Source organism: Typopeltis vanoorti, chromosome 11 (genome assembly GCF_054136105.1).
Source record: "Typopeltis vanoorti isolate ZY-2024b chromosome 11, IOZ_Tvanoo_1.0, whole genome shotgun sequence".
NCBI lineage: Eukaryota > Metazoa > Arthropoda > Arachnida > Uropygi > Thelyphonidae > Typopeltis > Typopeltis vanoorti.
The window spans coordinates 27,589,980-27,616,177 of NC_143559.1; the positions used below are offsets into that span (position 1 = coordinate 27,589,980).

The window sequence follows — 26,198 nt, forward strand, 5'->3', positions numbered from 1 at the left end:
CTCAAGGAAACTTTAGAGCTAATTCAAGCTAAATTCTCTGCCGATATCTCAGCCCTATTTCAGTTCACAATGAACTCAGGCTATTTCGTTTGGCAGGGAAAATTCTACAAACAAATAGAGGAGACAGCCATGGGTTCACCACTCTCCCCACCTTTGGCCAATTTCTTTATGGAGACCTTTGAAGAAAAAAGCCTTAGCTTCTGCCCCACAAAAACCAACCATATGGTTTCGCTATGTTGATGATGTGTTCGCTATTTGGCCACATGGCTCTGAAACACTCCTCTCCTTCTTAACACACTTAAACAACCAACACCCCAGAGTCAAGTTCACTCAGGAAAAAGAGGGAAAACAACAGCCTCCCTTTCCTAGACACACTAGTCACCTGCCAGCCTGATGGAACCTTGGTTTTCTCAGTTTATAGAAAACCCACCCATACAGGCAGGTACATTCACCAACAATCCCACCACCCCCCTCTCACAATAATATGGAGTGGTGAAAACACTATAAAACAGGGCTAATCAGTTCAAATGACAAGACCCTAAAAGCTGAACTAAATCACATCCTCAACACTTTCTTAGTCAATGGCTAACCCCCCCCCCCCCGATAAAATCCAAAAAATGTTGAAACCAACAAACCACAACCCCCCCCCCCTTCACAACAAGGATTACTCTAAATTCATCACCATTCCCTACATCCAAGGCACCTCGGAAAAAATTACCAAAATCTTAAAAATACATGACTTGACCTCCTGTTACAGACCATACAGAAAATTGGCATCCATTATCTGCTCCACTAAAGACCAGCCACTTCCCCTAGACCTACCTGGTGTATACCAGGTCCCTTGCAGCTGTAAACTGTCTGACTTTGACCAAACAGGCAGGACAGCAAATATCAGAATTTCGGAACACAAGGACTACATCTGGTTTCACAAGTACAGCCACTCGGGGCTTGCAGACCATGCTCTGGATACATGCTACAGAATGTGGTGGAAGAAAGCTACAATAATACACCGTAGCAAGTTCAAATTCGAAAGACTATTCATGGAATCAGCCTCAGCCCTAAGAAACTCTCCAAACCTCACCAAATTTGGTTGCATGAGACTTCCCCGAATTTGGGAGGCTTACATCACCAGACCTTCAGCCCAAAGGCCTACATAGCCTGCTAGGGGGCACCATCAGGACTTTTAGGAGAACAATAGCTTCCTCACTTCATTCTCAGTTACTGTGTTGTAGTGCCTACGTGCACGTCTTTATTGTAAGTTCCTTTGAAAATGGCAACATGACGTTGCCTAAAAATATCGGAAATATTTATTAAAGTCTAATTTAATTTATATTCTTATATAAATTGTCAATTCCTTAAGTGATTTAGTAATAAATAGTAATAATAATAACAATAATATGCAGTATTTTCTTCTTCTTCATGTCCCATAAAAGAAAAATGCTCTTTTCTTTCATCTTTTCGGAACCAAATTTAATTAATAATTAAACACCTCTGTAGCACAGTTGGGAGATCCGATTTCATATTGAGGCAGCAGGATTTTTTCTCCCGTAAACTCTGGTTTTTCATTCTGCATATAGAGAAATTGACCTTCAGAGCACACACAATTTAGAGACAAAAAATATTAGTGGTGGTGAGTTATAGAGTAGGTATCCTCCCTTGATAAGTCTTTGGACTCTTTGGAGGTGTCACAAAATAATAATAAAATAATTTTATTTTATTTATTTTTTACCTCAAAACAAAGGGCAAAGGGTTATTTATTTTATTGCTGTTTTCAGCATTTGATCATTGAGCATAATTATAAGAAAAACATTATCAGTATTGATATTGCCTTAGCGGTCACTTAAAAGTAAAAGCCAGCTAGAGCTTCAGACCTAATGCCAATCCCCACCTTCATGTGGTGACAATAATATGCAGTAGTGGGTATCAGTGGTGGCTCATCCATAAGGGCTGCAGCCCCTCCAGTATAAAATGAAAGTACCTGTTTTATTATCGCCTTTCTTAAATTTTTATATATTTATCTAAAAACCATTATTTTCTTGTTTGTAATACAATATCGCTCAATAGTAGTTTATATAATTCATTTTGTAGCAATAGTTGTATTTTGCAATAGTCAATGTGCTGTGCAGACTAGGGCTAGTATCAGTACTGGCAAGTATACTGAACACTGGAGCTGCATCCAATGCAAACCACACCAAACCACCATCTAGCAGGGATAACGCATGATTTACGTGCAGTTTTGGGCATTGCAGCCCAAACTTGTGTAACATTGCTATTACACAAGCACAAACAACACCAATTAATGCTGTTGTTAAAACAGATCTAAAAACGATTATTTTCTTGTTTGTAATACAATACCACTCGATACTATTTTATATAATTAATTTTGTAGCAATAGTTATATTTTGTAATAATCAATTTGCTGTGCGGGCTAGGGCTGGTATCAGTATGCAGCTAGTATACTCAATGCTGGATCTGCATTCATTACAGACTGCACCAAACTGCTACCTAATGGGGATAATGTATGATTTACGTGCAGTTTGGGCTGGTAACATTGCAGCCCCCACCACTACAAATTCTTATGAGCCACCACTGGTAGGTATCCACTGGGTAATGAATAAACAAGGATGGGCCAATTTGGGAGTTAGCTGATGAAATCGTATTTCATCAGCTAACTAATGAGACTTCAAGTTTTGAAAAAGAATTAAAGTTGAGCAGCTTTTACAGGCAAACTGTAGACACAACTATACAAACATTATTCAAGAAAATATGAAACAGTTTGAAAATAAGAACCAAATCTTGGAGTCTCACTGGCAAAACTGAAGAAAACATTGACTGATTCAGTTGAAGAGGCATGTGGTGAATTTGTCTGTATGGATAGAAAAATAAGAACATCATGCTGGACACAAGAAGTATTTTATATAATTCAGAAGAAGTCCTGGAGAAGTAGAAAGCATACTGAAAATTCATAGCAAAAGAGCTCAGAGAAAAATGTAAGAGACCTGGACAGAAGTCAAGGGAAGACTTTGGTTAGAATATAGAAGATAAATATCATGAAGGTGGCAACATTCTTTCAGAATTTTATAGTCCTCTATTATGTTACTCCTCTTTCTCCTGTTGTCTGCAGTCCATGTACTTTCAGTCTCTCCTCGTAATCTAAATTCTTCAATCCTGATATCATTTCTGTTGCAATTCTTTGCACCCTTTCCACAGCTTCTTAATCCCCTCTGAACCCAGGAGACCAAATCTGCACACAGTAGTCCAGATACGGTGTATCAAGGACTTGTAATGAGGCAAAATGACTTCACCTTGCCCATCAATGTTTGTTTTAACATCACAGTTATTCTCTGAGTTGTTTGCAATTTTTGCAATGTGACTTTTGTTCAATTCCCTGTCCACCATAACTTCAAGATCCCTAGTGTCATCAGTTTTTTGTCCCACAAATATAACATGCTGTTATGTATGGAAAGGCTTAAGTGTCATTCATTTTTCATAATAATGCTTAATGGTATAGACCAGTGCTTCCCAAACTTCTGGATGTCAGGGCCCCCCTTTGCAAAAATTAAAATATTTCACAGCCCCCCCTGGAAAAAAAAATCGTAATAGAGAGATATATTATAATAATATTTATTGTATTTATATTCAATACAAAACATACACAGCGAATATTGCAAAAATCAAATGCATATATTACATTTTTTGCCTCTTACCGTTTGGTTCTGAAGACGATGCAGGCTGTTCTGGTAAAATATGAAATATTGTCCTTTTTTTTGAGTCTGTTTCTGATTGTTCGTGGGGATTTTTTTTATATTTTTTATCAGCCATTTATCCACCTCAGGATTAATTTTTTTAACGTAGAATAGATCAAATAATATCACCACTTATCGATACTGGCACGCCACAGACTGATAACATGAAATTAGTGAATATTACCTGAATAAGGGAACCCCCGTACCAGGAACATTTTTCTCTTTTGTGAATTTTCTCCCTTTACGGTAATTAAGCCTAACACGAAACAGACAACAAAGGCAGGTTATTAAAACGTGCATATGATTGGTGTGGTATTAACAAAAGATCGTGCAACCGAAAGATAAAAGCATAGCTGACAATTGAGTTGAAATGCTAACTCTCTTCAACCGAATTCCATATGTGAAACTTCCATAACATTCGTTATATATATATATATATATATATATATATATATATATTACTTAGTTTTAACACTCACGAATTTTAACACGTTCGGTTGAATTTTATTGCTGCCTTGGGAAATCGAACTCACACACATCTAATTAATAACAATAGTTTTTAGTTAGATACTGTGTTTGCCCATGCAACATATGGTTTTGTTTCAGTCTATACAGCATAGTTTCTGTATGAGGGGACATGTGATTCATTAATTAGTATGTTTTTATCCCAGTTGTCTCTAATTGCACTATTTGTTGAGAAATATTACACAGACTCCTCATACCTTATTCACTGGCATAATAAAAGTACTTGTTTTTATTGCCTCTACAGGCTGTTAGGGAGGTGTTGTTTACCGCTGCAAGCAAGTTACTATCTCCCCACATGAACTTGTTTAAGCTTTTTTTTCATGTGTGAAGTATATGCGAAACTTTTATTGGTAACAGAAAACTAGCTCGGATGACAATGATAATATAAAACGAGTTTTGATATGTATATAAAGTCAGTATCAACAGTCCCTGATTACGAACATGTGATGAAAGGGACAGGAAGATTTGGAGCTTCCCTGGAGAGCATTCGAAGTAAATACAATTAACCACTGCTTTGAAATGAAACATACGAATAAGCAATATTTACTAATATTCATTAAGCGCTGAAATACATAGGAAGCAAAGTTTGTGAACCAACACCAATGTGTGAATTTTTCCATTAAAATATAAAAAAATAACAAAAAAGAAATAATAAAAGTGAAATACGCTTCTTTTAAAATAAAAAAAATCTACTTAGTCTTAAAACATTTTAAATTTCTTTTCATTATTTCACGGCCCCCCTCAACAAAACCTACGGCCCCAAGGGGGCTGCGGCCCACAGTTTGGGAAGCGCTGGTATAGACAACACCAAGAGAGGAAAAAATACATTACATTAACTTACTAATATTTCTCCAGTTTTCCACCCAGTATTGTCAGAGCACAATTATAATTGTGACAGGCACATTTCACTGAACTAAGTAATTGTGAAAACAATTCAGAATTTAACTATGAACTAATGTACTTACATGACACTCTCTATGTCATCCTCCGAGCCTTGAATCAAAATGACATCCTCTGAGCTCACTGGTAAATTAATGCAATCATAATTGTTGAGGCTGGGAGAGTGCTTCATAGCTGATGCTGATTATAATAATAGTCACTCAGACCTATAACTATTTCTATGTAATATAGACATTTTTCTTCATGTAATCCTTTGTGAAGAGTATGCGGAGAATGTTCTGCCAATCCCACAATCATCTGTATATTTTCCATTGCCACACAGATGATCAGGATGTAAATGTTGTGTTCTTCAAGGCTGATGTTAACTGATATATCAGTCTGTCTATAAAGTAGGCTAACTTATATGCACTGCAGGATGTTCAAGGGGAAACATCTTCAACATGCGTGTGTTCTCCTGGCCAGTTTGGGTCTCTTGCAGGGGAAAACCCTGCCAACTCTGCATGACACCAGCTAACTAAACTTCAGTTGAAAAGTCCTGATGAATTCTTCACATCCCAGATGGAAATTTGAACCTAGGCCACTCCATCCAAAAGGCTTTGTTAAACTGACTGACCTATGGAGGCTCACAAGAATTATTTTTTCATACAAAATAAATAAATAAAAATAGAAATAAACCATAAGAATTTTCTTTTTAAACAAACAAAGAAAGAAAAATTTAAAAACAAATCATCTTAAAAAGTAAAGAAATGTAATGGACTTCATTAAACAACCACAAATGCAAAAGAATAGAATCAGCACGAAGTAATCATGATTTTTGAGTTGTTATTAGTCACCTACAGTCACATATATTTCTGCATATCAGATTATTCAACTTTTCAGGTATCTGTCATTTAACTTAAATCAGTATGAAGAAAGAAATTTTTTGCTGATTATTTTAATAATTATTTTATATTATAAAATAATTATTTTATAATATTTTATAAAAATATTATTTTAGTTATGGATTTTAGAAATATAAAATACAAATTTTCATTTAAGTTATCTTCTTTAAACACTTGTTTGTTTTATTTTTTTATTTCAGAACTATTTTGTCATCTTCCCAACAGGACAGAATTTTATATGAGGTATTTCTTTTTTTTTTTTTTGCAATATGTAAATTCAAGTATTTAATAAAAGATTTAGTTACTGTAAGTTAGGTGTTTTAAAGGAATATGTGTAGTAGGCATATTTGTTTAACAAATAAAAATTAGAATTTAACTCTAATATAATTTCATCTTATGCTATAAGGACATCATCAAGGACAGCGGAGATCTGATGACAAACAACATTCAAAACCTGAGCCACAAGTCACATAGCATGTTCTTATGTGATTACTTCCCTAAACTTTGATGCTGGCATATAGTCATAGTGGGTAAGATTTAGACGATACAGTTTCACAAGTTTCAAGAAACAGACTGCTGAGATTAGAATCCAAGAACATCAGTACTACATCATATTTTTAGAATCTGAAAAGTCTGGGCTTGCTTACCATGCCATTGATACCAGACACAGGTTTGGTATCAATGGTATTGTATTTTGCATGGTATCATACTTTGGAATCAAATCAAAATTCCTTCACTCCAGAGGATTTAAATTTAATCATTTGTTTCTTGAAACTTGTGAAAGTTTATGACATTTTTCAAATCTTAACTGTTGTGATTCCATGCCAGTCCCAAAGTTTTGGGAAGTAATGTATTGAGAAGCTACAAGAAGAGAATGTTAGTAGTGCATGGCAAGTGGTCAGAGATTGTTTGAGAGTAGCAGTATCAGACTGCATATCCAAGGTCAGAAGGATAAACCAAGTTGGAATTAAGTGGATGAGTAGGGATATAAAGCAAGAGCTGCAAAAAAAAGAAAATATTGTGGAGGAAATATAAAGAGAAAATTGATCAGCATGCTCATGAGCAGTACAAAGTGCAAGCAAGGAGGGTGACTAGTATGGTAAAGAAGGCCAAATCAGATTATGAGAGAGAATTAGCCAAATAGGCCAAAGTAAAAAAAAAAAAACTCATAAGAGTTTATTCATTATGTAGCAAATAAGAGGAAAAATGACTATGGTAGAATGACTATAAACAATGCTCATGAGAAGGTGACCGAACCAAAAGAAATAGTTTAGTTGTTGAGTGATCATTTTACAAAGGTGTATCATCCAGGTGGTGATTTTACAGTTGCTGATGTTACAAAGATGCACATCATTGTAACATCAGGTAGATGAACAGGTGTTCAGCATATTAAAAAATATGAATGTTAACATAGCACTGGGACTAGATGGCATATCAGACCACATTCAATGTGAATGTGCAAGAGAATTGGCATTGCCCCTGGCAATGTTGTGTTGGATCGTCACTTCGGCTCAGTTATGTTTTATCGTCTTATAACTCTCTCTCTCGTTAGTATTTAATTAGTTGTAGGCTGACATATCATCCAAACATGAAGAAAATTTATGGTATACTGCGCCACTCCATGTTCTGAATTGCATGAGCAACTTTGATAAATCAACCTTCAACTGTACCAGATTATTATAAAACTGATTTTAGGCTGAGATTCTCTTTATTATATAGGGTTCCCACTAAGATTCGAATTATTTTAATGAGTGGTGCAATGAAAAAAATCAGGCAAATACAAGATTCAATTCAAATAAAGTTATTTAATGCAGTGTCACATAAATTGCATCATAACACGGTATTCCAACAGGGACTTTATAATTAAACGAATATAAAACTCTCATTAAGATACTATTATACTACTCAGCTGAGCTTAAAATTTATAATTAAAAACTATATTAACAGATCTTATTCTTCTTGTTACAAAGAACGTCTATCATAACTTCATTTTGACCAAGGTTACATCTCAAAACATTTTAAATATCAAATCAGTTCAAGGTATTCAGAAAGAATACAACTCATGAACCATCAGACATTCATTTGTAATTCTCAGTCAATCAAATTTAGTTCTTGTAAGTTCAAGATTCCTAAATTACAACAAATAGGCTTCTCAGTATTCTTGTTTAGTCAATGAACACCATCATCATCATCATCAAATTCCTGCCATGTACAGCATTTGTCACTTGAAGAGGGAAAAGTCTTAGCATATCACACATTAAATCTTGACTCGCTGAATACAGCAACTAGGAATAAATTATTTTCGGCAGAATTAATTTTCGTTACTTCTCACTAAGTATAGTAAAGGTAATCTTACCAGGATATAGCTTCATCACATCATAAGGGGATTGAACAACATCTTTAAAGTCCTTACTGAATTTTACTTTGTAGTAACACTAACTTAAAAGATTCTTCTATTTCTGCACCTTATTTATAGACTCGGGAGAAATAATCTTTATGCACTTGGTTTAAATTATCTATCCATTTCTTCCTTTTCTTATTCGTGTTTTCCTATGTCCTGCACTTTTCTACTGCTAGGCGTTGGGAAGTTTTGATAGAAATCCAACTCTGAAAAAAGTAAGTTAAAATGTCAAGCGATTCCCGGTCCTTTCTATTCCGTTTTCGGCATGTCAGAATCCCCCTTCAGTCTCTAGCTACCGTTCTCTCTACTCCCCCACTCGTTTCTCCATTTTGCTTTTGTTTTCATGTCCACTCCTTCCTTTTTCCCACCAGTAACTGGTTCTCACCAGTTTAGCTCACCTCGAACTTGCTTTTCCCTTGGTATATAGTAGGTCACGCTCCAACACGTGCTAGGAGAAATTTGCATGATTTCTCACAACAACCAATCAAATGATAAGGAATCTTCTGGATATATTAAAATTACATACATCACAGGTTCTCATATTATTATTAAAGGAATAAAGCAAATAAAATAAATGACACTTTAATACAGAGCCTTTTCATGTCTATGATATACCCTAAAATTACATAAATAAAATTAACTAACAAAACTCAAAAGGAATTACATGAATAACATTTTATAAGCAAGAGACCAACAAAATAAATTTAAATAAGTCCTGCTTATGATATGGTAGATCATGTTAATTATGAATGAAGTATAATTAATTATAAATATCTTCATTCACAATTTAACAGTTGTTCAATCTAAGTGTCAGCTCTGGCAAAGTTCCAAGGGAGTGAAAAGAGCATAAGATAGTATCATTGCATAAAGGTAGCTCCAAGACAGAGGTAGCAAACTACAGACCGATTAATATATCGGAAGTGTTGTAAAAGTATTTTTCAACACTTTCAACTACAAATTTAAAACGTGTTGCTCTGTGAGCACATCATTAAAGTAGCTTTTTTAACATTGCATAAAATCTCCAGATTCTTACATCCACCAAAACCTCTGAATCATTCCATGAAAATAACAGGCATTTATGAGATTCAGTGCTCCTGTGGCATTTGTTATGTAGGCCAGATGGGATGGGATGGTAGAGGGGGGGGGGAATCTGCATGTCTGAACATGTAAGAAATGTTGAAAAAAAGAAGACAGCATAAATCAGGTTTGGCATCCCATACAACTACCACAAGCCATCAAGTAGTTTGGTGACAAACAAAAATGCCTTATATTGATAATAATTGTTTTACTAGAAAGTTCAAGAAGGCCTTGGAAATGCTGCAGATCCCCGCACATTGTAACAAAAACAAAGCTTAATCCTGTGCTTAATCTATCTGTTGTGGATCCTGGATACAAGATGTGTGATGCTATAGAACAGGGGTGGCTTTAACGTGGGTCGTGAGCTGCATGCAGTTCACGTCCACGTGTCACGCTGCTCTTCATGATCTACCAGGAAAAAATAAACAAAAAGAAAAGAGGAGACAACCAAAAATGAGGAACAAAATAAAAAAAAAAAAAAAAAAGAGAGAGGGGAGAGAGAGAGAAAAACAGGGTTAACAAAAATTACTGCAATAAAAAAAGTTTAATTCAAAACACATTAAATGAAGTTTACTTTGAACAATTAGAACAATTTTAAAGTCGAAACACAATAATTTTAGTTACTTATTTACTAGTAGAGGCCTTCCTTGTATCCATTTTCTTAGTAAGCTCCTTAAAATTATCTTGATTCGTAAAAAAAAAGCAGTTTTTACAAGCTCATTACAACCTCACCATGCGCACACTCACTCCCGTTCCATCGCATCGATCAAAGGTTGCTGCTCTCTTAAGTCTTATTGGAATTATTAATTATTTTGGCTCCAAAAGGATGCGTAGTTGGTTACCCCCCGCTATGGAATGTGACAGCAGCAACTAGCATTCTTTCAACATGTATACAGTAATTAAAGTAATGTGTTTATATTCTGGTTACTTATTTATATATACCAGTTGTGAAGTTCTGATAACATCTAATATGTGTAATTAATTGTTTGTAGTCTTTTTTTTTTTTTTTTTTTTGTACAATTTTTTGCTAATACCCCTCCAGATGCAATTTGACAGCTTACATTTGTTTAGTTTTGCTAAATTTGTTATTTATCTTAAAACGTGTGGTCTCAATACTGGAAGATGTCTACAAAACTGCTAAATCACAGAACCTTACATATTCATACTTAATATCTTAACTCATCATATATACTTAATATATTAACTCATCATCATCATTCTAAGGGACTATCCCTGCTACTATGATGAGTTCCTTTTTCAAGGTTTCCTATTTCTGTCTTTTCTCTTCAACATCATGTAACATATTCTTCTTAATTCTAAGTATATCTTCTAATAATGTATATTTGAGTTGTCCTCTTCTTCTTTTCTTGATATCATCCCTTCTAATGTGTTTGAAATCCATCCCTGAAATATATTAACTTGCTAATATTTAATGCTGTCAAATATTAGATGATGATGTTTAATACTGTCAACCATAAGACGAATGAAGTGAAAATTGTATGATCACTCTCAATAGTTGGAGGCCTACAGTCACCCCATTTATAGATAGATATTTTCAGCTGCTGTTACTAGGTACAACAGTGTTGATTGTTTTTGTACTACAAAAACAATCAACACAGTCCCTTCCATCATCACTGATAGGATTAAATATTTGAGGAAGACGGTGTTCAGGAATTTGAAGTCAAGAGACATATTGCAAACATGGGCAGAATGGCACGGTATGAGGTAGTGTAACAAGTTCTCAGCCTAACAATGAAAAAACGAATTTATAATTTCAAAATTATTTTTATTTTTCAACATAATCTTCCTTAAGACTAATACATTTATTCCAGCGATGCTCCAGCACCATTATCCCGTCCCTGTAGTGGTTCTCAGTAAGATCTGCAAAATACCCCTCTACAGCTGCAATCACCTCTTGATTCAAAGAAAAATGCTGACCAGTGAGGAAGTTTTTACTTTTGGGAAGAGATAGAAGTCAGAGGGAGCCAAATCTGGGGAATAGGGTGGATGTTCCAACAATTCATAGTGCAGATCCCTTAATTTTTCCACTGCCAAAACACCTTTGTGGGCAGGTGCATGGTCCTAATGAAAGATGATATTTTTTTTCTGCAAACAGGGTCTTTTCTCACGAATTTTTTTGTCTAGTCTGGTTAAAAGATTGGAATAATATTCCCTAGTTATTGTTTTACCCTTTTCAAGATAATTAATAAACAAATTGCCTTTAGCATCCCAAAACACCGAATCCATGACCCTTCCTGCTGATGGAACTGAACAATCAGCTTCTGTCCACTGTTTTGACTGCTGTTTGGATTCTGGTATGTAATGGTGAATCCAAGTCTCATCCATAGTAATAAATCGACACACAAAATCAGTTTTATTCTTGTTAAAATGCTCCAAGCACTGTTCAGAGATTTTCATCTGAGTGTGTTTTTGATCTGCTGTGAGCAAGCGCTGAACCCATCTTGGCAAAACTTTTTCATATGCAGTTCTTCATGCAAAATATATTCTACACGTGTTTTGAAATGCTTATAGTCTCAGCAGTTTCACGCACTTTGACTCGCAGGTCATCCAATACCATATTGTGCACTTGATCAATGATTCTGGTGTTGTTTCACTTTTTGGATGTCCTTCACGTGGATCATCTTAAAGGCTGGTATGGCCACGTTTAAACTTTAAACTTGGCAGCCTCATTTCTTAATTGTTGAAAAAGAAGGAGAAGAGTGCCCATAAACTTTTATGAACTTCGAATGAATTTCTTTTGGTGTTAAACCTTCTTTTACAAAAAATTTTATAACCACACGATACTCAATTTTATCCATTTCAAGAGATACAGGCAACACTTTTGACAGCTGTATAAAACAAACTACATGATAGAATGACTTGCAATTTCACATGGATTCTTATGACAGATGTACCAACTTAGAAAAAAAAATTTTGCCAATAGTGTTGCCATCTATGGTCAAGAACTTTTCAGACCACCCTCATAGAGGCCCACCACTCTGGATTCTTCTACTCAAGATCAACAGCTGAGGTGCTTAGCTTACATCACCCATCACTGGATATGTGCTATTGAAAGCATCGAATCATATATGATTCGATGCATAGTCTGTGTAGAAAGATAGTGTGAGAGTTTTTGGATGCATGGACTGAATTTGAAGGAAAGAAGGATTTAGTTATGAGGTATGGCCTGCACTTGAATACATTTGGTATCAGGATTCTGGAGAAATTACATATTGATATTCTTAATAATATAGAGAGTCAGGGAAATTAGATTATGATAGGAGAAATGGTGAGAATCTGTGTGTAGCAGGACTAAGTTATGCAATTATATTAATGATACAAATCAAAGTCAAGTCACAAAAAGACTGATAAGAATATAAAAGATAAATATCAAGATGATAGCAAAATGCCCTCCAGGCTGTTGAAAAAGCTTAGAAATGGATGGAGTATTATACAGAGCAGGTGCAAAAAAATGGTAGAAAATATTCAATTGAAATGCAGTCATGAGCATTAATAATTGAGGCAGAAAAAGCAGTCATAAACGTGAAATATGGTATTGTAACTGGATTAGCATTACTTCCAAGCCTCCATAGAGCCTGAAAACTTACTGCTGGAGGTCAAACACTCGCAGACCATAATAACTATTATAGCTTGCCTGAACACATTCACTGTTGGAGCACTTACTACCCACTCTGTCAATGCATTCCACTCGTCACAACCCACCAAGCAAAAAAATCTTTTTCACCTCTTTATTCATATGATTTTGTACAGTTTCCAGGGATGACCGCTTGTATTTGCATCACCCATTATCCTGTGCAGTAATTTTCCTGTATCTATTTGGCAGGCTCCTCTTACCAGCTTACACGTATTATTACTTATACACTAATTATCACCCCTCCTCCTATCTGCCAATCTCTGAAGACATTCCCTCAGTCTGTCCTCATACTCAATATTCCATAGTCCTCAGATGGTCTTAGCTATTTGCTTGGCTTATTTATCTCTGCACTCTTTCCATTGTTTTCCTATCACCAGTATAGCCAGGTGACCAGATCTGTGCACAGCAACCCAAACAAGGCCTAGTTAGTATCTTATAGAGTGGAACTGTCACCTCCTTATCCATACATGTCGGTGTTCTTCATGTTATAGTGGCAGTTTTTTGGATAACCCTTACAACTTTTGCAATGTGTCCCCTGAACTTCAGTTCCTTGTCCACCGAGAATCCCAAATCCCTTGCTTCTTCCACCTCCTGAAGCAAAGTTCCTCCAATGTGGTAAAACCTTATTCCCTTCTCTGGCCGAAGTGCATAACTTTACACTTATGAATATTGAAATGACATCCCCATTCTTCAGCTCAGTGCACCAACCTGTTCAAAATCCTCTTGTAATAACAACACATCAGAACCTCCCGACATTGCGTACCCTGTTATGTATATCTCCTGTATAACATCCTCTTTCTCAGAGGTTCCTGCATAATTCCATGATTCATCCATTTCACTCCCTCCTACTTTATTTATCCTCTGAACCTTAGGAATACAATCTGACATTGCCATAAGTAATTGATTCTGGACCAATTCCCAGGCACTACTGATTTATCTTCCTTTCAACTGATTGAGCAATTGCACATTAATCTGTTTTCTCAATTTATCATGGTCCCCTGCTTTGTAATTCCACACACATCTCTTGTTCCACAAAGCTTGTACATGGCTAACCACTCCCTACATTAAAGCAACATGATCACTCTCCCCAGTTGGTGGCATTGTGGTGACATCTTATATTATCACTGTATGAGATGATATTATTAAATCTAACACTCGAGTCCCACTTGCTACTTCAACTATATGCTTCATAAGATAATTGTTCCTGAGTAGCTCAAGCAATTGATCTCCTTATTACACACAATATTTCCTGCTGCGGTCAATACTTCCATAGTTAGTAACCCATTATCACCAGTCTCGTCTGTCTGAACATTTCAGAATCATCTCCCTCTGTATTCTCTGGCCTAAAGCAACATTCCACTAAATATCTAAAATTTGTGCTAACCTCATCCCCACATCAAATGGTCTCAAAGCCATTATTATTATTGCTTACTTTAAGTTCCACATTGAGAGGAAATACCTGTTATGAAATCGGCAATAATACCCAACTTCCTCTTTAATCTTTTTTGTCTTTTTGAAATATGATCACTTTTCAAATATGATCCCATGAGCATGTCATTCTCTGTTAACTATGTCTCACTGATACCAATGATTTGTGGGTTGACTAACTGTATCACGCCACAAACTCTGCACCCTTATTCCTAATACTTATTGAGTTGGTGTATAAGCACAGTAGCTTTGTTGATCCCATTAGGGCCATCCCTATCATGTTTTCCTTTGTCCCTTATCTGACACCAATTTTGGTATCTTACACTCACGGTCCCACCGTCTAGTTTTCATTTCCCTGACTGGCTATATGCTCTCCTCTCATCAACAATCTATCCAGCTTCACTTACTGCTCTTACTCAAATGTTCACCATCTGTAGCAAACAGCTCTTTTTTACCTTCAAATTTATTCCACACGTCAACAAACCGAAGTCCTCTCTTCTTGCACATTCTACTTGTCATGCAGTTCATAATCATCATTCTTCTCCTCAGCTTTCTACTATCATACCTCAATAATACACTCATAATTCTCCATCTCATGCTTTTTTGCTTCACTATCTCTAGCAACACTCTCAATTCATGCGCTACCTCATTCACACTTCCTTGAGAGTCATTTTTTCCAACTAGCACAGTCAATTCTTCTGTGTTTCCTCTCTCACAGCCTCATTCATTTTTCCTATCGCTGTTCCTCTCATACAATCTTTTGATGCCTGTTCCTTTTTCACATCTTTTGTTTTAGAGTCCCCATACAGCACTACACCACTTTCCACCATTCCACTGCAATGACTCATCTGCCACCTTCCTTCTTACACCCTCCAGCTACCAATCACCTCTCTAAATGACCTATCTCATCTGCACATGCCTTAATTCATTCCTCAACCTTATCAATTATTTTCTGATATCCTCACTCATGTTCATATCATTTGTGTTATCTTCCTTATCATTCCTCATTTGTTCTTCTACCATTCCACCATCTTTTGCATCTTCCTCTGTCTTACTACACTCTGCCATGCCATTTACCACATTTGCACCAGTCAGTACTCCTGAGTTTTGCTACATTTTTATCGCTTACCTCATTCATTCTACTATCGATTGTCTTATTCAGCAGATTGCTTCTTCACATTTTCATAACTCTTTTTTTATTACTCATTTGCTGCTCTTTTACAGCATCTTTCTTGAGCACTTCAGATGAGCACTCATTCTTCTCTACATTATCTACATAATCCAGCAAATACATATAGCACACCTCACATAATCACAAAACGACTAAAATCAAAATTTAACTCTTGTATAGACAAAGCTGCCACCATCATGCTTTTAGTACTGGTTAGTGAGCGGACCTCGCTCTGTTTAATAATTTTATAAACAAACTCATTCAAACAAGCCCAAATACTATAAACACTGAAAGTGCACACCTTCTACCACAATGCTTATTTGCGGATATAAATATCCACAATTAATTATAGTCAAAAAACTTATCTGAACTGGGAGCTTTCTGTCACAAACTTGCCACCGAATCACCACCCAGTGGAGGGAATATGGAGGTATAAAAGTTGTACAGTGACTTCGCTGCATAACTCAGAAAGCTAGTCAGAGGGTCACAATCCATATAATTGGAATAGAATTCTCATAGAACTCATCTATAAAAACTTGGATATGAAAATTAGCAAAGGAATTTCAAATGAGTATTCCATGGAGATATAATCAAGCACATACTTGAGAAGAGGCTGAGAAAAATTGTAGAAGGAAAACTTGGATAAGTAGAAGGGTTCAGGTGAAATAGAACTTGTCAGGATCAGATTTTCACTTTAAGACATATGGTTTGAAAATTATGGAAATATAATGATCCATATTCAAGTTTGTATATCTATGAAAAAGGCATAGAAATAAGTGCAAAGAGAAAAGCTGTTCACAGCACTACAGTTATTTGCTGTAAACAAAACATTATATTTAGCCATGGAGAGTCTGTATTTGAGTTGTAAGTCAGCAGTTAAAATTGAAGGAGGTACAGAAATATGGTTTGATGTCAAATCATGTTTGAAACAAGGGTGCACATTATCTGTTATTTATCATCTATATGGATCACATGAGGAAATAAAATGGCATTAGGCCTGATATCAAAATTAGAGATATTCAACTAGCTCTTTACTTTATGTAGATGATATACTCCTAGACCTACCAGGAATATACCAGGTCCCTTGCAGTTGTAAACTGTCCTGCTATGGCCAAACAGGCAGGACAGCCAATATCAGGATTTCCAAACACAAGGACTACATCCGGTTCCACCATTACAGCCACTCAGGACTTGCTGCCATGCATTGGATACCTACCACAGAATATGCTGTAAGAAGACTACTTTATTACACTATAGCAAGCACAAGTACGAAAGATTATTCCTTGAATCAACCTCAGCCCTGAAAAACTTCCCAAACCTCAACAAATTTGGGTGCACGAGACTGCCCCAAATTTGGGAAGCTTACATTCTAAGATTGTCAGCCCAACAGCCAAGACAACCCAATTTAGCCCACTGGGGGGGGGGGGACACCTTTAGGACTCTAGGACTTACTTCAGTTGCCTTTCTTCAGCATCATTTGCTTAGTGTGAGTGCCTGCATGCATGTATCATTATCATTGTTTTGTGATCTCTGAAGATGGCAATGTAACATTGCCAAAATGTCTTTTCTTCTTCTCTCTTCCATCATCTATGTGGATGATGATGATGAGGCCGAATGAACTTTTTCCGCTTCTGTCTGTACCGGGAGAGTCTGAACAAATCTGTCCAGTTTGGTGTCGCTTGTTGTGATTTGGTTTTCAGGTCCTCTTTTATTTTGTCTATCTATCTAATTCTTTGCCGTCCTTTGGATCTTTTACCTTCCATCGTATTTAGGGCTTTAGATGGTAGTCTTTCTGTTACCATTCTGGTCACGTGGCCAAACCATCGCAGTCTTCTTTCTTGGATTTTGTCTATTATTGTTATTTCTTGTTTTAGTCGTTTCCTTATGTCTTCAGTCAATCCAGCAGAGATACTCCAAGTAATCTTCTTAGCCAACCCATTTCAGTAACTAATATTTTTTCTTTTCAGCCTTTTTGAGATTCCAGCATTCACTTCCATACAAGAGTATTGGGAGGACCATTGTTTCATAGATTCTTACTTTTGTTACTTGTTTGATGTCTCTTGACTTCCATATTTTATTAAGTCGTCCAAAAGTTTGGGATGCTTGACTGATTTGTCTGTTTATATCTTTTGTAATTTCACCATTGTACTCAACAACTCCTCCAAGGTAGCTGAAGTTTTCTACCTGGCCTAGATTCTTACTATCAATTTCAATTTTCAGATTGGTGCTTCTTTTTCCTATTTGCATAATTTTTGTTTTGTCTATATTTAATCCAGATTTTATACACTCCTCTTTTATTTTATCAGAAATTCACTGTAGATGTTCTTCTGTGCTTGAAAGTAATGCATTGTCATCTGCAAATTTTAAATTTGTTACATTTTCCCCATATATTTTGATCCTGGAGTCTTCATTGTTTAAGGCCTTATTGGTTGATTCCTCCAGTGTAAGACTGAACAGGTCTGGTGACAGATTGCATCCCTGTCTTACTCCGCTCTCTGTGTGGAACCAGTTGGTTAAGTTGTCCTCCATTCATACTGCACTTTCAGATTTCTCATACAGATTCTTTATTATTCTTATTGTTTTGTTGGGAATTCCAAAATCTTCCATAGTTTTCCATAGTTCTCATCTATGGATTGAATCAAATGCCTGATGAAAGTCTATAAAATTTATGTAGCAACTTTGGTTGTACGCTAGTGTCTTTTCTATTAGCTGTCTTAAGGTGAATAGTCGATCAGTTGTGCTTCGTCTTGGTCTGAAACCTGCTTGTTCTTCTCCTAGTGCTAGTTCTATATATGGCTTAATTTGTTTTTGGAGTACTTTCATAAAAACCTTACTTGGAATACTGAGGAGGCTAACGCCTCTGTAATTATTGCATTTTGTTTTATCTCCTTTTTTGTATATAGGAGTTATAATTGATTTGGTCCAATCAGTAGGCACTGCTTCGTTTTTGTAGATCCTCTCAAATAATGTTTTTAATGGTTCCAAAAGTTGTTCCTTTCCTTCTTTTAAGAAGCATGTATTTGATGAATGCCAGGTGCTTTCCTTGTTTTGAGTTTTTCTATGCTGTGTACTATTATTTCTTTGGTAAAAATATTTGTTTCCTCTTCCATTTCAGTGACTGGAATAGTAATATCCTGGGAGCTGTTTTTATTATATAAATCTCTGAAGTATTCTTCCCATCTGTCCTTCTTTTTGTTTTATTTTCATTTAGTTGTCCCTCTTTGTTTTTGATCATTATAATTTTTGTTGTCCGTGTCTTACTAATTTGGTCTATTTGTTTATATAATCCATGAAGGTTATTTTCTTTTGATAGCTTTTCTGCCATTTTGCATTTTTCTTCTAACCAGTTATTCTTGTCTCTTTTAACTAGTTTTCTAATTTCTCTGGTTAATCTATTATATTCATTTCTGTTATAGTTCTGTTTTAGTTTCATGCTTTTCCTTTGATTGCTTAACTTTTTTACTTTCTCTTCTGTGTAACCTATTGTGTTTTCTGCCGATTTTAATATTATTTCCTTTAATTTGCACCAATGTTCTTCGATGTTTATATTCTGTTTTTGGTAGTTCCTTCAGTTTTTTATCTAGTTCTAGTTGATATTTTCTTAGAATATTGTTTTCTTGTAGTTTTTTACATTCAGTCTCCTTTTGATTCTAAAAGTGCTTTCAGATTTTAACTTTATTCTTAGGTTTGCTAATACTAGCTTATCCACAATCTGCAGAAAAGGATCTGCAATTTAGGATACTTGATTTCCATCTTTGGTTTACAATAATATAGTCTATCATATTCTTGGTTTGTATATCTGGTGATATCCATGTCCATTTTCTTTGGGGTTTTGGATGTTTAAAGAGAGTGTTGGTTATTGTTAATCTATTATTTGAGCAGAAGTTTAGCAGTCTTTTGCCACGTTCATTGCTTTCTCCATACCCAAACTTTTCGATTACTCTTAGCCAGGTATCCCAGTCTTTTGCGTTTAAGTACCCCATTACAATTAGGAGATCTTGACTTGATGTCTGCTGTACTGCTTTTTGCAAATCTATATAGAACTTCTCAATGTCTTCTTCTGATGATGTCAAAGTTGGTGAGTATATTTGAATAATAGTCAGTGATCCGATTGATGTTTTAAATCTTTCTTTAATTATCCTAGGTGAGATAGGATTGTAGGACAATAGAGTTTTGAGCCTTTGGTTTTAATATAAGTGCTACTCCTTCTTGGTGTTTGTTGTCCTCCCTGCCTGAAGTTAAGATTTTGTACTGCCCATGGTGGAATTCTCCTTTTCCAGTCCATCTAGTTTCGCAGAGTCCAATCACTTCCCATCAGTAGTTGTCTAATTCATGCAGTAATATTTCCAATGCTCCTTCCTGGTGAAGAGTTCTTACATTCCATGTTCATATGCTTGTTATGTTTTTCCTATCTACTAGATAATGTTTTGTTCCAATAGCATATTTTTTGCCTTCACTATCTTGGTTCCCTAATAGTGGGCACGACCCTTGTTTGATCGGGCGACAGTCGAGCCAGCATGTATCTTTAGGTTGGTTAGAGTTCATTCGGTTTCAATGGTTAAGTTTCGTCAAGTGTCAACCACCATTCCTTGACCTGAATTCAGCTGCTCCTAACATGGAGTACAGACGCTGTTTACAGCCAATTCACCGAATACAGTCGCTGCTTGAGATTGCCATATCTGGCTACCCTCACTTAGTTTAGCCTGTGGGTCGACACAGTTTACCAGGGTGTGGCAGCTATCAGTTTATCAGCTTCTTGGAGCCATAAGTGAGAGTTGGGTGTCCAGTGAGAACCAATCCATCTGAGCCACAGTTACGTATGACCGTCCAAGTGGAGAGGTACTATCTCTCCTCAACACCTCATACACCCCATGCCAAAATGTAGGTAGTTATTAATTTAAGTTTTTATAATTAATAATTTAGTTTACGTTGTCATTTCCTAAAAATTTAGAAGTATCTGGATTTTAGTGCTCAGATCTTGTCACTAGAATTAGAAGGCTATGAAGTAATCTTGGGGTGGGTACAGAGACAGATAACAAAAATGATATTGGAACTGTACAATGTTGATTATGAGCTAGGCTGAGGGCTTGTAGACTGCACAGTTTGGTGTATAGAAGGCAAAGGTGTGGGATATGATGGAGACATTTAAGATGTTAAAGAGTTATTATCGGATTAGCACCGAAGAGATTTTTGAGATGGTAGAATGAGGTAAAGGAACAACGATAAGTGGCCATCCCTGGAAGTTACGAAAGGAAGTAATGAGTAAAAGGGTAAGAAATAATTTTTTTACATCGAGAGTGGTAAATGCATGGAATGCATTGCCTGAAAGAGTCATGAAAGCGTAAACCTGAATAAGTTTAAGGAATAGTACAATAAACTTTGTATTGATTTTGTATTAGGGGTGAGATCCCATGACAAGTCTTGTAACTCAGTAGAGATCAAGAAAATAATAATAATAATAAATAAATCCAGTATAAATCTGTAGGATTTCATACTTGAAATGCAGCAACAAATTTGACATGAAAATTAATAATCAAAAGACCAACATTGAAAATGGGCAGGAACATTGAAAACACCAGCTCCATCCTGGATGGAAAATTATAGAACAAGTAAAAATATGCATGAGAAATTTTCTTTTGGATTTATTAGTGGACCATAGTTCTTCATAAATATGTTCAGTCACCGACAAGTTTTGCCAGCTTAAGTCTGTCTTGCTTCTTCAGGACAAGAAATGGGTATACTAACGTTAAATGCTAAAAAAAGAATGAAGTGACAACAGTTAAATTAAAATTGAAATGATGCGTAACATCAAGAGCATAGAGCGTGGAGTCTTAGTCATTGTTTGTTGATCGTGTCATTTCAAATTTAATTTAACTTTTGTTACTTCATTCTTTTTTTTAGCATTTTAACGTTAGTGTACCCATTTCTTGTCCTGAAGAAGCCAGACAGACTTAAGCTGGTGAAACTTGTTGACGATTGTATATATTTCTAAAGAATTATGGTCCACTAATAAATCCAATAGAAAATTTCTCATACTTAATGTAAAGGGACCAAATATTAACAGTTACAATGAGTAATCTAATGGATATACAAAGCACAAGGTACATTCTTTTGAAAAACTAAAATGCAAAAAAAGCAAGATTGCTTAACCACCTAACCTTCCTTAAAAGATGCAGACAGTTTAATATCATTCCTAAGTTCCTAATCATTAAAGAGCAGATAAAATCTATAAGAGCGAAACAGATTTACTTTAAAACCTCTTTAGCCTTACTACATGAAAGAATCCAGCATGTCAGATACGTACTGAACAAAATATTGATGTTGAAAGTTTATTTTTCACTTGGTTAGAGTATAATAAAATTAGTTTAATCCTTTATCCAAGTGTGAGCAAACAAAGTTTGCGCCTGAAAGTATCTTCAGGACTGGGGTAAGGTGGTACAACACCAGGGCAACTCGTTGCAAAGGCAGAGCAAGCTACCAACACTCCTATCTCAGTATCTCATATAATGCAAAACACATCTCCTTGCGGATATGTCTAATGTTATGCATTAAGGGAAGGGCCACTACCCAGACTAGCTTTGACCTTTATTGAGGTCTCTTCAGTGGGAGCCAGGCCCAAGTGGAGATACCAGGCAGAAGCATTAGCAGGTCATCTCTACCTATAGGAGTTGCCAAATGGTGTGCCACCCTTTTTTAATAAATTACTCTGGATTTAGATAAAGATGTTGAAAGTTTATTTTTCACTTGGTTAGAGTATAATAAAATTAGTTTAATCCTTTATCCAAGTGTGAGCAAACAAAGTTTGTGCCTGAAAGTATCTTCAGGACTGGGGTAAGGTGGTACAACACCAGGGCAACTTGTTGCAAAGTTGGAGCAAGCTACCAACACTGCTATCTCAGTATCTCCTATAATGCTATAGTCCTATAATCCTATAGGTAGAGATGACCTGCTAATGCTTCTGCCTGGTATCTCCACTTGGGCCTGGCTCCCACTGAAGAGACCTCAATAAAGGTCGAAACTAGTCTGGGTAGTGGCCCTTCCCTTAATGCATAACATAAGACATATCCTCTAGGAGATGTGTTTTGTATTATAGGAGATACTGAGATAGGAGTGTTGGTATCTTGCTCCACCTTTGCAACGAGTTGTCCTGGTGTTGTACCACCTTACCCCAGTCCTGAAGATACTTTCAGGCACAAACTTTGTTTGCTCACACTTGGATAAAGGATTAAACTAATTTTATTATACTGAACAAAATAGACCTCAAATGCTTAGATCTTTTCGATGACATCTCTAATAACATAGATAATAACATTTGGAACATTATTGAACGCATGGTACAAAATAGTTACAACAAAGTTTTTCAATCTAGTAAAGAATCACAAATTAAAAAATTCAATAGACTTTATCAAAGGAAGTGCAACTCTAGACCATGTCTCTTGGATGATAAAGTTATTTTCAACCTTTTGGACCACACTCTTTCTAAACAGGAATCGGACATATTAAAAAAAAGGTTTCAACTTTGCAATAGCTCCAAATCACATCCCCAAAATAGATTTCATAAGCAACATTGAAAAAGGACTTGCTTCATTTTCAGAGACAGTAGCAAATGACATAAGATTGAAAAGCACCGTCATCCTCTCTACCTCAAAACCACCGAAATGTAATATTACCTCCTCTGAAAGAAGAGCGCTCTTAAACTTAAGAAAGAACAAAGACATTATCATCCTAAAAGCAGACAGAGGCAACTCAACAGTTATTATGAATACCAAAGATTACATAATGAAGATCGGTGATTTAGTTTCTGACACGTCCACCTATCATATATTAGATGTAGATATCATATATTAGATCCAACCATGAAAAACCACAAAGAGATAAATCTGTTAATAAGTAATTTGACTAGATGGCCTCTGGAATTACAGTGAAATCTAAAATCTCTACATCCATTACCACCACGCTTATATGGTGTACCAAAAATTCATAAAGTTGGAGTTCTGCTCTGCCCGATCGTGGACGGCAGAAATTCTCCAACATACCTACTAGCCAAACACCTAGCCAGTGTGTTGAAAGAGAAGATAAAGAAATCCGACTCTTTTATAAGGAATTCTAAGCATTTCAGTGAAAGATTAAAAGGTATCAACATCTCAATTACAGACATACTTGCAAGCCTAGACGTAGTGTCATTATTCACGAATGTACCAGTTGAAGAGGTGATTAAGATCATAGAAAATCTCTATTCACGACATTGCTCAGCTTTTCTGCCATTGTCTCAAATCAAACTACTTTAAAGTAAATAATATAATGTATGAACAACTTGATGGCTTAGCCATGGGCAGTCCCTTGTCACTACCTTGTGCAGATCTAGCCATTATAAAGAAGGTAGAAGGTTCACTATAGTAACTATCCAGTATAAGAAACTATTTTTCGGTTCCCTGTGAATTTGCTACAGACATTCAGCTTTATTGAAAATGGAACTTAATCTCATTGGCATTTAAGAATCTTTAATTTGTAGATGAATTTCTTTGTCTCAGTAAGACCTCCACTTTGAAAAAGATCATCCATGTTTGGTCTTTAGAGTAGGGTTCCCAGATTATTCAACTCTTAGCTCACCCATGATACTAATACTGAGATACCATACAGCAACTCATTGGTGGCATTAATGTTGAAAAAAAAAAATTCTCAAGTAGTTGTTGTCGAGTCCACTGAAGAGCTTTTAGATATGACCGTGGGCCTGTAGAACTGCTTTGGCAATCTCTTGAACTTTGATGGAGTAGAGCTTTTCTGTAGGGTTATTGTCAATTTTCTGTAGAGCAGTGGCAATTGCTGGACAAGAATAGATATGGGCAGTTGTTAGTTTGCCCCTTACAGTTGTTGCATGTTTCATAACTTTTAGTACCGTCTGGATGAATTTTCATGCCTTTAAAGTGTTCTGTCCTTAGCCTTGTGATGATTGTGGTCGTTTCTCTATTTTCATTTATTTCATTGATTTCATTCTTCTTCTTGATAGTTTGTTTTACCAGTCTTATTTTTGCGACACAGTTTGCATCAGTTAGTGACAGTGGGTGTAATTTTTGAGGTAAGTATCTTGCGTCTTTGGTTAGTCTGTCTGCTCTCTCATTGCCTTCAATATTTACATGAGCATTGTATCCATTGCAGTGTACAGTTCTTCATGAATTTCCTTTGTGAGTTTTGTTTTTCTATTTTTTAATGCTTCAAGTGCAGATTTTGAGTTGCTGTAGATGGTTATTCCTTCTGTAATATTTATTACTGGATTAGAGAGATAGAACATGAGAGCTGCTTGCATGGCTGTTAGTTCACAAGCAAAAGTTTAAAGCTATTTTTCCAGCTGTGGGTTTGATTTGCATTTCCTCGCCTCCAGGTAGAGTTATAAAAACCTCTGCTCCTCCTTGGTTGAGAGCTTCATCAGATGAGCCATCATTGTAGGCAATGACATGGTTTAGATTATTTAAGTGGTGTATAGTGTCAAGTCCTTTTCTTTTATTTACCTGCTGTGAGTCCTTTTTTGAACATGGTTCTAGGAGATTTAAGTTAATTATTGTTTTTAAACTAGTGGAAAAGAGCTATTCTTTTCCACTAGTTTAGTGGAAAAGAATAGCTCTTTGCTTATTTCAATGGGCAGGTGCTCGAAGTCTATCTGTTTTCTAATTTCATGATCATATAGTAAAGTAGATGATCTCTTTAATCTAGATTTTCCGGTCCAGGCATCGGAAGTCCTGAGTGAGATGTGATCCTGTTGTTGGCTCCTGATTCTGTTAGTGAACTTAACTGTGGAGAGTTCTTTTGTCTTCTAGTATGTGAAGTCCATACTCTTGTTGAGTTTTTAAGTTATTTGTGCACCTATAATAATTTTTGCTGCTCTTGATTGTACTTTGTTGAGCTTTTCTTTTGAGCTAGTGGAAGATGGAGCCCAGATTGTTGAGGCATATTCCATAGTGGGTCATATGAGTGCTGTATATGTAGTTTTGAGTGTCTTCGATTTTGCATCCCACTTTGTTCCACAAAGCCTTTTGATGATATTAAGCATTTTAAGAGCTTTATTAGATATATTTGTGATATGGGTTGTAAATCTTAGTTCAGTATCTAGGGTTAGGCCTAAATATTTGGGAGACTGTTTTTCCTATTTTGGTATTATATATTTTGATCTGGGGGTTGTAATTGTATCTGTTTTTTCTATCAGTGGAGAAGATACTAAGTTTTGTTTTTTCTGGGTTTATCTGTAATTTGAGTTCCTTTGCCCATCTTTCTAAGCCTTTTATTGATTTATTTAGGACTTTTTCAGATTGTTGAGAATTACTGCTTGTGCACCAGATTGCTATATCATCCTCATAGCATGCTGTTTTTGTGTCATTTATTATGTGAGGATGAATATTGTTCATATAGATGAGAAAAAGCA

The 26,198-nt window shown here is 35.9% G+C and overlaps 1 protein-coding gene across 8 annotated transcripts in view; it reads left to right on the forward strand.

The window, feature by feature from the left end:
• Window positions 1-26,198, forward strand: part of LOC150101398 (protein phosphatase 1 regulatory subunit 36) — a 237,822-nt gene that overhangs the window by 98,250 nt on the left and 113,374 nt on the right. For all 8 annotated transcript variants that reach the window (XM_090400614.1, XM_090400617.1, XM_090400618.1 and 5 more), the window contains one exon: window positions 6,253-6,295. In XM_090400614.1, coding sequence (XP_090256740.1) covers window positions 6,253-6,295 — 43 coding nt within the window. The remainder of the gene's footprint in view (window positions 1-6,252; window positions 6,296-26,198) is intronic.